We start from the raw sequence: 14,120 nt of genomic DNA, 5'->3' as shown, positions 1-14,120 counted from the left end.
GCCCCCACCGATGAACAAATTAATTTTCTTCGTGGGAAAACCCCTTTAAGATTTTTAACCTGCTATAGGTTAATGTACAACAACCCTGTGGGCTGTCCATGTGCCCCATATTATTCATCACAGCAGGTGGCCTGATCCCTCTTAAATAGTTATAGCTGCTCAGAAGACATAGAAGGTAGATGTATCTCCTCCAAAGTCATGTGAAAATGAGCAGAGAGGAGTAAAATTTGTTTGAAATGTGTCACGTTTAAAAGCTGTAGGAGGAGTGTCTCTCTAGGTGCCCCTATCTTCTGTTTTATAGCACCTAGAAACATGCTCATATTAAAGATAGGAATATCATCTTTTAGATCACACCGGGTTTGTGGTTCTGTAAGTTACACAACTGGAGATGCAGACCATTGTGTGTATGTGAGCTGCAGCTAAAAATCGAATTCCCACCTTTTTTCTTTTCTGTATCTATGAATCTGTGGCTCACAGAACCACAAGCCTGAACCTTTTAACTTGACTCATCTCAGGCAAATATGACTCTTCTTGGAGAAGATTTTTTTTATTGGTAAATGGGTGAGATTTCACATAAGAGAGAATTCTAGAAAGGACATTTCATACCCTACCTGAGGGGACTAGTAGTTTAATTGTAGTTTATAATTGCGTATTGTGTCAATTTGCTATATGTGTTATATACTATGTTAACAATTTACTCTACTATAAGAGTTAAGCCTCTTTTAGATAACTTGAATTTTACTATAAGCAACAAGTTAGCCGTAGAATCGGGGTGGAGGTGTGTCCTGGCAGCATTTGGTAAGGGGGATAGAAGTGTGAGTGTGTTTGCACAGTGAGTCTGTATCCTGAGCAGGTCTGTGTAATGTCAGGAATGTGAGCAGTGCCTGTCTGTCTCCTCTCCTTCCCATATACTACTATTAGTCACTCTTTCCTCCGACTGCTTACTTGTTTTATCCCGCTACACTGCCGCCTTGTGGTAGAAATGAGCATGACATGGCTCAGCATTCTATTTCCTCTTCAGCATTCTTTTCTGTATTTTGGAAAGAGGAGGCTGTGTACAGACTATGTGCGTCACTATGTTCTCTTTAGAGTCAGGGAGGGCAGCGTATTAAACTTACTCATTGTGCTTCATTTTGGTATGACTGAAGCCACCCTTTGTTATGCCTACTGGCTACCTTTATATCTTAGTAATGTGGGCCTCAGCCTATTACATTTTAAGAATCTATGCACACAAGGAAACTTCTCGCAGGTCAGTTTACAAAGGAATTCAGGCAAAATAATTTGCGTAAAAAGTTTGCTTATATACAGTGAGTAAAGAAAGTACAGAAAACTTCATCAATGTTCTTGGTACATATAGTTCTCAAGGTGTCATTGACATGAAATCCTCACCAGATGTTGGTAAAAATCAATCCAATACACGGACAAAGAAATCAAGCCATAGATGTCCTGTCCATATGTTAACAATATACACACAATGAATTCACTTACTGAAATGTATTTAGTATTTGTACAGAAGCCTCTTCTATGGAGAAACTATTCACAAGCATTATTCAGGTGCGATTTTGGCCCGTTCTTTGGCCCGTTCACACAAGCATTCTTCATATCCTGCATTATTCTTCATCCTTCATATCCAGGCCATTCTTCATATCCTGGCCCGCGATTTTGGCCCGTTCACACAAGCATTCTTCATATCCTGACGTTACTGTGGGCTCCTTCTCTGAGCCTTTATTCCTTCCATAGATTTTCTATTGGATTCCGGTCAGGGGCTCGGTTGGCCCATTCTATCAGCTTTATTTTCTTTCTCTCCGAAACCAATCGAGAGATCCCTCGTTTAGGCGCCTCCATCCAGGTAGATGCAGCCAATGTATTAAGAACACATTGTTACATTTGTCCATTCATCCTTCCTTAAATCATATGAAGTTTGCCAGTACCATATGCTGAAAATACAGCCCCACACCATGATGTTTTCCCCTCCAAAACCTCACTAATGCCGATTAGTTTTGGGGGTAATGCAGGGCCTTTTGGTTTCCAAACATGGACTTTGCGCTCATTTGACCAGACTACAGTATATCCTGTTGGACTTTTTTTTGTTCTGCAATGCAGTCTTGCATGGTGAGCGTGTATACATGCAATGGAGGTTGAGAGTATTACTTATTGATAGTAGTGTCAGGATTGCTTTCTAATTACTGATAGATTTCAGCCGGTGTCATGATATTCCATGCTTTTTTGCATCTCTATTACTTCATGTGTTCAATCCTTGTGTCATTTCTCGTTATGCATAATTTATGGACATCTATGTTTTGATTTCTTTGCCACTGAGAATCAAATGAAATCGATATTTGTTGAGAATTTAATCTCAATAGCACCTTCAGAAAAATATTTGGTGACTTGTTCTTCTACATATTTCACCTGCTGTATTTATGTATCAACCAAGGGTGCCTTAAAAAGAGATTGCAGGGGTGGGCAAAGATCATGACTTTTACGATTAATTTATGACCTTTAGACAGGTATATTCCCCCATGTGAAATACCAATTGTATATATTATTTTGTATACTGTATTATGTTATTACTCATATATATGAAAAAAAGCATAACCCTCTGACAAAAGTAACGCCTAGTCATCAGTTGCTAGGATGAACAACAAAGAAACAGCACAACATGTAGAAGAGTACAAGTGATTACTAAAAAGAAGATAACATATGAAATTAAGAAATTGCTTTTAGAATTTCTAGTACCTGGATCTAAACGACTGTATTGGGGTCTGTAATCTGGAGCATACCATGTCTCGCTGGATTGCAACTGAGCCATGCTGCCGCACCGCAAAGGATGGAGCAGGTCCTACTCTTGCCCTACTTTGTGGAGCGGCTGCTTTTTACTGGCCCGGGCAAAGCACACGGTTGAGTATATGTATCAGGGCCGGCGCCAGCACTGGGCATACCTGGGCAAGTGCCAGGGCCCAGAGCTGCTGGAGGGGCCCACATAAGGGTAAAGGGGGGCTGAATCTAATGAATTCATGGGGTGAGGGGGCTTTATCTAAAATAACCATAAGGGGCTGTTTGGTATAAACTAAGGAACATTTTTAATGCCACCACGAGAGTTTACTGCAAAGGGACCCACTAAGGCTTTGTCGCCCAGGGGTCTACTGAAACCTGAAGCCGACCCTGATATGTATGTATATATACATATATATAGCGCTCTGGTGATCACTGTAGTTACTCTACACAAAGCGCTATTTTTAGGAGGTGTCAGGTTCCAATAGAGACCGAAAAGTCCTTATCACCCATGTTTTACATCATCTCTAAGTGGCTTTGTTTTAGTAATATTAGCCCTGGTGAGGTATGCAAATTGCTTAGTGAACTTAGAGATGATGTTAAAACATAACACGTGTGATAAGCACTTTTTTGTCTCTAGTGGAACCTGTCATCTTTGCAAAAAAGGTTCCCTTTAATGTGTGAGTGATGGAGAGTTCCCATTCCAGTCCCACCTGTAACTTCTCTCTATGTTTAATATGTTTGCTTTTTCTTGTTTCTATTTTCCTGTGTATGAGAGAGACAGAAAGAGAGGGCTGTCACTGTAGTATAACCAAGCAGGTGTGATAGCTGTGTGTGTATGAGGCCATGAAGTGTGGACAAAACAACATAATAGATTTTAAAAAATGGCTGTAAAAAGTGTTGGGTCTTAGTTCTGTGATGGCCACACTGTATACAGGAATTCTTATATGCAGAACTCCAATCTAGTGTATACCATGATCTTTTATTAACATATATATTTTTCATTCTAGTATTTTATCCTGTTACTCTGCATCTTCATCTTGGAGGTTCTGGCAGGGATCCTGGCCTATATTTACTACCAGCAGGTAAGTGCTGACTGATGACACTTCTCCATCATGTGCCCAGACATAGGGGAACATTTATCATACGCCGGGGTATTGTGCACCGCTGTATGATATAAGCTCCGCCATGCTCCGGCCAGAGCCTCCTGTTGTATCCGGCGTCTGGTTGCTCTGGCGTACAATTGGGTCTAATGTTCTGTATTAATTATTGTAATTTTGCCTCTTTGCTGACTGTAGGTAGGTAACCTAGAGAAAACTACATATTGATATTGCGCTATTTTAGGCCAGGGATACTTGGAAATGGCAGGTGTCAGACAGGTCACATGTAAAAAACCCATGTGTCTACGACTTGCTGCGGTGATTTGTTAAAAAAAAAAAACACAGCCAAATCATACAAGTTTTTCTGACTTGTATTGTTCTATGTTTGCACATGGTTGTTCATTTAATTACCTGCAACAAGGTTGGAATTTTTTTGTTGCCGTTTGTGGTGGATGCTTAGGAGGTGCAGTGCAATCTTTGTAAAGGATTAGTGGTTTCCCTATTAATTTTACTGGGCGCTGTGTAATTCTTGACTTTCCCTGCAATGAAAGGTTGGTCTTTCCAGTGATAGTGTAATCAAAAGTTGCCATCATGAGCTCCCTGGAATATCACAGTATGGTTAGGTGTTCATATAATATTATAAATATATAAAAAGATACTAGTAAAATACCGGAAATCATCCACTAGTATATTATATCACATCCCTGTGTGAGTGTTCACCATCACAATGTACAGCACATCTTGACCGTATAGATTAGGGCAGAGCTGTAGTACCTCACACAGCCTGTGCTCAGGCGTGGCAGTATTTATATACCTCTTTTAAAAATCGAAGGCACAGCAGTTGACTGCTTACACTAGACTACTCATGAACTCCATGAATTTGGTTTTCCTCTTGTTTTAAAATATAAATTTGTTAAAGGAAATCTACCATCAAAATCAGGGATGATAAACCTGGGACACATACTCATCGATCCAGGCGCAATGACTGTAGTAATCTTCTTATATTTGTTATCAGTGGCCTCCTTGGTCCTAATATCAACATTGAATATTATGCTAATTAGCCTAAAGAGCTCCTGAGGCTCTTGCCAAACCCCTCTGTGCTGCAGCTTCATGGGCTGTTACATTCTTGCACTTCCCCCTCCCTCTGCCTGATGTAATCTCACTAGTGGAGCATCCGTGGCTGTAATACTACACACGCCTACATGGTGACATTAATTCCTAACTCTTGCTTCCCGACCCTAGTCACAAGCCTCAACCTGGCAAACCAATTCCCTACGCTGTACTGAGGAGACCCAATCGGGTCGAAACAGCGCTGTCTACAATTCCTTCTGGAATAGATATTCTGGTTTGATTTTAATCCCACATCATGTCATAAGGCCTCTTGTAGGTCATGCTTGATGTCAAGGGAGCTGCCTTACAAGGTAGCTAAAGGAGTAGTGGTTTTCCTTATCCCATCCTGGAAAACTTTGCATATTTTTCCATAATCTCACTGCAGCAGACGAAGTTTCAGCACACAGTGGGAGGGGGGAAGTGCTCCTTGCACACTGCAACTGCCTGTGATTCTTCTGCACAGAGGGGCTCCTATGACAACCCTCTGAACCCTTCTGGTTTATTAACATAATTTTAAAAGTTGATTTTAGAAAGGAGGAGGCCATGGATAACAAATATAAGAAGATTTCCACATTGTGCCTGGATCTATGAGTAAGTGTCCCTGGTTTATCATGATGGATTTTGGTGATCGATTTCTTTTAAAATAAATATGCAAAGGTGGCAAGTAGTACAGTAATACCCAACTTTTGATTTCTATTTTGTGTATCGAACGGGGCAGTTGTATTGAAATAACATCTTTTTTAGCATTTAGGAAATAAAAAAAAATAATTTAAAAAGTGTCCCTTACTGGAAATAGGGTTTCCCATAATGAATTATACCCTGATATAGCTGGGGGTACTGTGCAGAAAGATGTGGACCTATAGGAGTCGCTCAATTTTTCATATAAAAGGTGTGTCATGGCATAGGTCTAAATTCATCTGGTTTGGGGGTTACAGCCCCCGATGCACTTTAATTGCAATTCAATAGCATTGTGTGAGCTCAGCCTCATAATGTAACATAATAAGAGAATTTTTTTGTAAAAAAAAAAATAAAGTGTAAAGCCGTATAAGAGGCCGATGATTTATCTGAACTATCGCTTCTCATCTTGTATGTCTTCAGCTCTTGTATTTAATTAATAGTTGGAGTCCTGGTTGCAGACCGCCCCGGGGTAGTAAGGGTGTAATTCTGTTTTATTTGATTAAGTAAGAGGGCACATGTGGCGGCACGCTCACGCATGGTAAATCCGTAATTACAAAGCACGAGACAGGCTTTCCTGACTGCACACCCACCCACACCTGCCAAGAGATGTCTAGCTATGTCACCACATTTATACATTGCTCATCTTCAAGACCCATGGGGGCGGCTGGGACCAAAGATTAGATTGCATTAAAGAAATAGATCGATATATATTTTGCATTGAATTTTCGGAGTGCCATCTGTCTTCTAGCTCTTCCAATTACTCATTGGCACCCACTACACTTTGTCACATTCCCCAGCCAGTCTTACTTCCATTACTTTGATTGGACATATATGTTGTTTGGGAGAAGGTAAATTAAACAATGGATGAACTTTTTTTTTTTTGTTGCGCTTGGGTGAAGAAGTTGCCAATTCAACTTTCAATTAAAAATGGTAGTTACAAGATAGTGGTATGTGCCCCCCACCACATAATCCGGCGTCTCCCCACTCCCTGCACTTGCATGTTGCTTGTGTGTGTACATTGCATATACTTGTGTGTAACTTGCTCTGTCCCTGTCTCTCTCTCCATGCCGCAGTGCGCTCCCTTCTGCTCACAGGTAACGCTTGTACTTTCCTCAATGGCAGCGACCCCTGCCTACGGACACACTTAGAATTATTGTGCACCTATGTATGAAGGGGACTAGTACTAAAAACCAGATCCCACTCTTATGGCAGTGATGGATCCATGGATTAGGTTTGGAGCAATGTGCATGCACCCTGCTGCTTCAGTCAATGACTATGAGGCCGATGAGTACCATCAGCAGCCTCATAGACACTAAATAAACACCCCTCCTCACTGCGGTACTGTGGGGTGTACTGGTGATCAGTGGGGCCCCCAGTGATCCAACATTATTGGATAAATCTTTTTCTAACAAACCTCTTTTATAAATGTATTATTAATCCTTTTATTACTGCATTTATGATAATTATTATTTTGTTCCTAAAATGTATGTAATAAATTCTTGTACACTTTACTCTGTGAATGTTGCATGAGATGGAATAAATATACACATGTCTCCAGACCCTATAAATGGGCTATATGTAAACTGAAGAGTGTATTGTAAGATTGTTTTGTCCCTTTGTCTTTGCAGTTGAACGATGAACTGAAGCAAAGCCTGAAAAATACCATGACCATGAAATACAAACAGCCAGGAGAGGACAAAGTGACCAATGCAGTGGACAAACTGCAGCAGGAGGTGAGCAAAGTCTTGTGAGAACCCTATTAAGTGTCTGATCATTTGGGAGGGGTGAACCGTGGGAGTTTACAGCAGTTTTGACCATCCATACTTTTGTGTATGGTGTTAGTAGCTGCAGGGCTGCGGTAAATGCATTTATATTCCATGATTGTAGCTGGATTCTGAGCACTTTGGTGCACTGGAATGTGAGATCTCTTCATTTATTCTGCTGCACAGCTCCTCCCTCAGGCAGAAGAGGGGGTGGTTGTGTGGTGCTCAGTGAAGAGACTCACACACACTAGTGCTCCAAGTCCAGCTACAATCCTGGAATATAAAAACATTTTTACACTTCTTCTGTTACTAACAAGACATACAAAGGTATGGTTACACAGATCTCCAGGGTCATTACCTAAAACTTTCAGTTACAACGCTGTAGACAGATTTAATTAAAAAAAAGAATATGTGGGTCCTTGAAATCCCTTCTGAATACGGCAGTGGTGTGTATGTGTCCCCTTCAATTCATTTCACTTTTTATGAAGTCCAGCGATTCCATCAGTCCAATGAAAAGTGACACATTCACCCTGCCACTCTGTTCACATTGTAAAGGCTAGGACAGTGGTGGCAAACCGATGGCATGGCCTTCACTCTACACAGAGTTTGCCAGACAGGTTGAGTGACATAAGGCATGCCTGCTGTCCTGAGTAACCCAGGATGTGCTATGTTCATCACTATAATAAAGCAACACTTCTGGGCTTCCTGGGACTGCAATGAGGTGTTGACAGGGCTGAATTATCAATAGATAATCATTCTTGTCCCGTCATTCTTCCAGTTCAATCTCAATGTCTCCCTAAAGGCACCATTACAATTGAAAGCTGTGGCTAAGCAGGGAGCAATACATTAGTAAAGCAGTAAATTGCAGTGCCAGTACCTTGTTATAAGTAAGGGGGTTTTTGGCTGTAGTTGGGGCACTCCGGGCTCTAAAAGGTTCACCTTCACTGGGCTAGGATGTATGTGGTAATCTGTTCCTTATGGAATAGATATACTGGTTTGGCTTAATCCCACATAATGTTTTTAGACTTCTTGTAGCTCATACTTGGTGTTAAGTAGGTTCCTTTCAAGGTAGCAAAAGGAGGTATTGTTTTCCATTTAACACTTTATAAAACATATTTGCATACTTCCCGTAATGCTAGAAAAAAAATATTTCAGATATCAGATTTTTTTATTAATATTTTATAAAATTACAGAAACATACACACAAATCTTATGAAGCTTGCCATTTTCCTGGCTCTTCTGGGATATACAAGCATTCAGGGACTACCTGTATTGTTCCTTTGAGCTTCCTGACTTTTGCTTTCTCTCTTGTTTAGTTTAAGTGTTGCGGCAGTAATAATTCCCAGGACTGGAAGGAAAGTGCTTGGATAAGGTCTCCAGAATCCGAGGGGCGTCTGGTTCCCGACAGCTGCTGTAAGACTATGAGCAACAGATGTGGGATCCGGGAACATCCGTCAAATATCTACAAAGTGGAGGTGAGGATTCAATGAGGAAATTAAATGTTTATGTATTGGCCATATACACAGCATGAGCTGATAAATTTGACCCGTTCCTCTTCTTCGCAGGGCGGTTGCATCACTAAACTGGAAACCTTCATCCGATCTCATCTGCTTATTATTGGAGCTGTGGGCCTGGGTATTGGCTTTGTACAGGTAACTTAAATATCTGATATCTAGTACAAGGATATATTTGTCCACACATAGACAATAATTGGGTATTTGTTGTGCGTAAACATATTCCAAATTCCAAGATTTCAAGTTAAAGTGGGAAAACTTTGAAAACCAAAAGTCCAGCTAATTTCTGCCATCATATGTGACTGTGTAGAGAGGCGCCATTGTTAATACCTGGTTATTCTGTCTTTGCTTCTTAGGTATTTGGAATGATTTTTACCTGTTGCCTGTACAAGAGTCTAAAGTCAGAGCCATATTAAGGACTTGTATTATTGCACTCATCTCATCCTGCTCGCCTAATCCGCTGCCAATGCAGCAGAAACTCATGACACCAGATGTCTTCGGCCTCCTCCTATACCCGGCTGCCAAGCTTTGTACCATACACGTATTCTCCACACATCCCAATGCTTCATCATGACTATCAATTTGTGCCAAGGTAATAAGTGAAATATCAGAAGCCGTAGTTTCTCCTGGACATTATCCTATACACCTTATGCCTTGATTGATCCTGTGGGTCACCTCCGTGCAGGATTGTGGCACTGTGGTCCTTGAATGTAAACTACTAGAGATGCAGTATCCTTGGTCTCCTTATCCCAACTCTGCCTTCTGGAAATCACCATCATTGCCTTAAAACCAAAATGTCATGCCAAATATGAAGCTCTATGCAGATCAACTCTCCAAGCAGGAAGTATTGTCCTATCATCACAACTTATCTTTTTTTTATGATTAATAGTCTGTTTTATGTTTTGAATTTTTAAGCTTATTTTTGTGTATTTTGTGCTTTTATTCACCAGTTTTTATATTGCAGACCTTTTAACAAAGTATTGTACTGGGCAATGGTTGTAGGGACATTAAGACAGGTAAAAATTTTCATATGTCTCAAATCTTTGTAAATGCTCCTGCAAGTGGTATAAGCAGATATTTAGGTGTATTATACTTTAACAGAGGCAAAAGTGCATTTCACTGCCCCCACTCTACATCGAAATACATTAATTGTGGCTTTTTTGGTTGTACCTTCTGACAACCTGCACTAGGGACTTCTATACGGCTGCCACCCCACTCCCAATATGTCCCTGGATGGAACCAACCCTTTAAGATTTATCTGTTTCCTATCTAAAAAACATAAGAACCTCTATAGGGATCTTTTTTTTTTTTAAATTCTCTACATCTTTTTCCATTCTTTAGTGTCCCTTTAACTAATGCCTTGTGCAATAAAGTGTCATGACGCTGATCGATTATATTGAACGTGTCGCACTTTCTGGCAACAGTCTGTTATAGAGGAGAAAATTAGTGGATTGATTATGAAGTTTATAAGAAAAGAATCAATATAGGGTTTATTGCACTCTGTCTCTGCCCTTATATAAAAAAAATTACAAGTTTAAAGGGGTTGTCCACTTTCCGATATACTTCTGTATTAATTCTTCATGGTTTTCTAGATCTTAGTTTGCTGTCATTGTATAGGAAGCTTCAATGTTTACTTCCTGTGGATAGAAACTGGTCCCTGGTCATGTGATGTCACACAGATGCACGGCTCGTTATGACACACAGCTCTGATCACTGTCTGTGATATAACGAGCTGTGCACCTATGCAACATCACATGACCAGAGACTAGTTTCTATCCACAGGAAGTAAACATAGGAGCTTCCTATAGAATGACAGCAAGCAGAGAAATAGATACAGAAAGCATATCGGAAAATTGTTAAACTTTTCATTACACAAACAATATCAATTATTTGCTGAAAGTAAACGACCCATTTAAATTGTATTTTTTTTTTTTTTCTTCCAAAAACTTAGAATCCTTAGCTCTTTCTGGTCTGTAACATCATCTGACAGATCTACTGTAATTTTATGATGGATTTGGTATTACTCATCCTGTACTTGTCAAATTAATCCTGATATTCAGATATGTTATTATAATATATAATGAATATCCTATTATGTTTATATTATATTTCCAATTGGAAATAATGATAAAGATGGAACAGAAACCACAGATTTTTGGAGTTAATGTAAGATCCCTGGAATCTGATCTCTCCTCCTCCTCTTCTTCCTGCTTTAATCTTTAACATAAAGTTCTTTAAATGTCACTGAAAAGAAAACAGTGTTGCTGGCACGCCGAAATAAAAGCCTCTGCCAAGTAATTAAGTTTGCTTGGCTAAGTTTACCGCGCGCTTTCATCGAGCATTGATTGTGGCGGCCGAGGAACAAAACACTCAGTGCCGCTGTAATAACGGATTATAGGTAGGATTTGACCTGTCATTGTTACACTGCTGCCTCTTCACTATCTAACCCAGTGGTCTGTAAGCAGACACAATGCATACGTGTGCAGGACCAGTGCCCAGCTCCACAGCTTAGATCTATGATACAGAAGATCCAAAGCCAAAAGTTATACTGGGTTTATGTGTAGAGAGAACTGCTGGGATAAGGTTGTTTTATCATAGTGACAATTTTGGGGTAGATTTATCAGAAGTAAAACTGGTCCAGTTGCCCATAAAAACCAGAGCTCCGCTTGAATTTTATAAATCGCTGTGCCATGGGCAACTAGAACAGTTCTGCTCTCCGACACTTCTGATAAATCTCATGACACTGTGTAATCTCAATGATCGGACACATTCAATATTGCATTTATCAAAGATATTGAAGTCTCAATATCTTTTAGCGAACATATTAAAGGGGATTACCTATCCACAACATTAGTGACTGCTGACATGCCTATTACTCATGAAACGGAGAAGGAGTTCTGTATGTGACTCGATTATAACTCTTTGGGCTACAGGAGATGGTGAGGATTACATATCTACTTTTCAGTTGCCCCATTGAGTTCAATGGAGCCACTGAGCACATAACCAAAGCTTCATTTAAAATGGATTGTGGGGCCCTCTATTCAGGGACACCCACTTTTAATTTCTTCTCTAAAACCAGAGGGATTGTAACCTTCCAGAACATGAATATCAAGTCAGTCTACACAATACCCTGCCTGTGTATAGATGAGCTGCTCTACACCATACTGTGCCTTGTGCCGTGTTATACACAGGAATGTTAGGGACGAGGCCAAGTTTGATATCCAAGACCTTATTTAGGCTGCATTCACACTGCCGTATGGGGAATATATATATACGACTGACATATATATGCCCCCTATAGCTGGCAATGGGAGCATGGCGCCCTACAGGAGTGGTACGGCCCAGCACAAGTGCGGCACCATACCATTCCATACCCCGTGAAAAGATAGACATGTCCTATCTTTTCTCGGAATATGGCGCCGTGCTCCATGCTCCTCTATGGAGACGGGTAGGAATGAGCAGCGCTCACCTCCTCCTCCTTTCCTCGGCACCGATGTGTGCCCGCCGTGCTGCGGTACTGCGGACACACGACAGTGTGTATGTAGCCTTACTTGGATATTTGGTAGTGTACTTCTCCAATCTGCCAGGTCTGGGGCGATCTGCAGGTGTAGCTGCAGTACCAGACATGGCCCATACACTAGGGAGGCCTTGTTCTTTGGAGAAACCATTAAATCGCATACAAAATAATCATTTTATTTTAACATTGAAGGAGACAAGATGCTGAATAAAAACTAACATGGAGTTGGGTTAAGAGAAGGAGAGCCCCCCCCCCCCCCCAAAGGCTGGGGGTGACCTCTGAGTATTAAATAATATCTTATGTCATTGTATATACAGTATAGTAATACACAATGTATTGTATAGTAATATGAGTGCTTACTACTGATACAGAAACAACTACTGAATCTGTCATCATTTTAGAAGCCCTGAAGGTGGATGATACACATTTATATAGTAGTCCTCTATATTGGCTCTTTATTGATATATACAGTATAATGAAGTTTATTATACATACTTTTTTTTTTTTTTATACATGTACAGATTCGTTTTCTTATCCCTAGAAGTTGTATGCTACTTTAATGGTGGCTCTGATCTTGTTGACCAATGGAAAGCTAAAACCTTCAGATTACATTCATTTTATGGATTTTTTTTACATTGCCACATTAGGCAACCTCTTTGCCAAACCCTGTACCATGACCATGTCTGCAATTGATCCTGGTCTAATGTATCTGGATAACTTATTAAGGGAATACCCCTATAACTAGTTAGAATAAAGCTGGTTTTACCAATTTGCTTATCAATGGAGGAAAATTTACTGAGTTTGCTTCAACCCAACCATCTGTCCAATCAATGCCTGGCAGATTGCCCCCCCAACTCCTCTCCCAATATAGTGCCCCATGAAACCAAGTGACCTGCTGATGTCTATAGAAAGTGTATACATAGACAGAAAGTGTTTGCCTTAAATTGGGGGGGGGGGGGCTTTGTAATTTCGGACAATCCCTTGAGGTTGCGTTCACATGCGTTCGGGAACTAGCAACAAGTATTTTGCCTTATTGACCTGTAACCTGTTTGCAAACAATATCGTTTAGGTCTAAATACGTCTACGTTCCCTGATGAGCTTCAAAGTGCAATTCAAGCAGGTGTGAACATGGCCTGAACATCCCTTATGTTTGCATTTAGATTACTGACCAGAAGCAGATTCCAAATATAACGGGAACATTTTAATGAGTAATTACGTTTTTATTAAAGTGCATCTGAATGTCCTGCAGGTTTTTGCTTCAGTATATATACTATGTATTCAGTGATACAGCGGGTAACATGGGCACTGACCTGTAACCTCACATGAGCACTGTATGTATCTATCATTAATATTATCTATTGCTTCTCACACCACACTGAAATCTTGTCATGGACCTGATATGTCTCGTTTTAAATAATTATTATGTTTTTAGTGTTAATAAAATGCGTCATAGTGACCGAACACAAACCTTGTGATGTCTCTGTTACTGAGGAGGGGCCTATAGGTACTGCTAGAACCCTTACAGAATGTTTTAATAGCGTATTGTGTTGTACATATATGTTATTGTGTCAAACGTTTTTCAATGGATTTAAAAACACACCAAAAAAAGCACCGTGTGACCGCACCCTAATCCTGTTCACATTGAGATGAACAGGACTGAGCAGCA

The 14,120-nt window shown here is 40.3% G+C and overlaps 1 protein-coding gene across 1 annotated transcript in view; it reads left to right on the top strand.

Moving 5' to 3' along the window:
- Window positions 1–10,619, top strand: part of CD151 (CD151 molecule (Raph blood group)) — a 28,790-nt gene extending 18,171 nt beyond the window's left edge. The window contains exons 4-8 of the mRNA XM_072118175.1: window positions 3,783–3,857; window positions 7,289–7,393; window positions 8,740–8,898; window positions 8,989–9,075; window positions 9,294–10,619. Coding sequence (XP_071974276.1) covers window positions 3,783–3,857; window positions 7,289–7,393; window positions 8,740–8,898; window positions 8,989–9,075; window positions 9,294–9,353 — 486 coding nt within the window. The 3' untranslated portion in view covers window positions 9,354–10,619. The remainder of the gene's footprint in view (window positions 1–3,782; window positions 3,858–7,288; window positions 7,394–8,739; window positions 8,899–8,988; window positions 9,076–9,293) is intronic.
- The last annotated feature ends 3,501 nt before the right edge of the window (window positions 10,620–14,120 follow it).

This window comes from Engystomops pustulosus, chromosome 7 (assembly GCF_040894005.1).
Source record: "Engystomops pustulosus chromosome 7, aEngPut4.maternal, whole genome shotgun sequence".
Taxonomy (NCBI): domain Eukaryota; kingdom Metazoa; phylum Chordata; class Amphibia; order Anura; family Leptodactylidae; genus Engystomops; species Engystomops pustulosus.
Note: the sequence above shows the minus strand (reverse complement) of the source record. Positions and strands in the feature narration are given on the sequence as shown.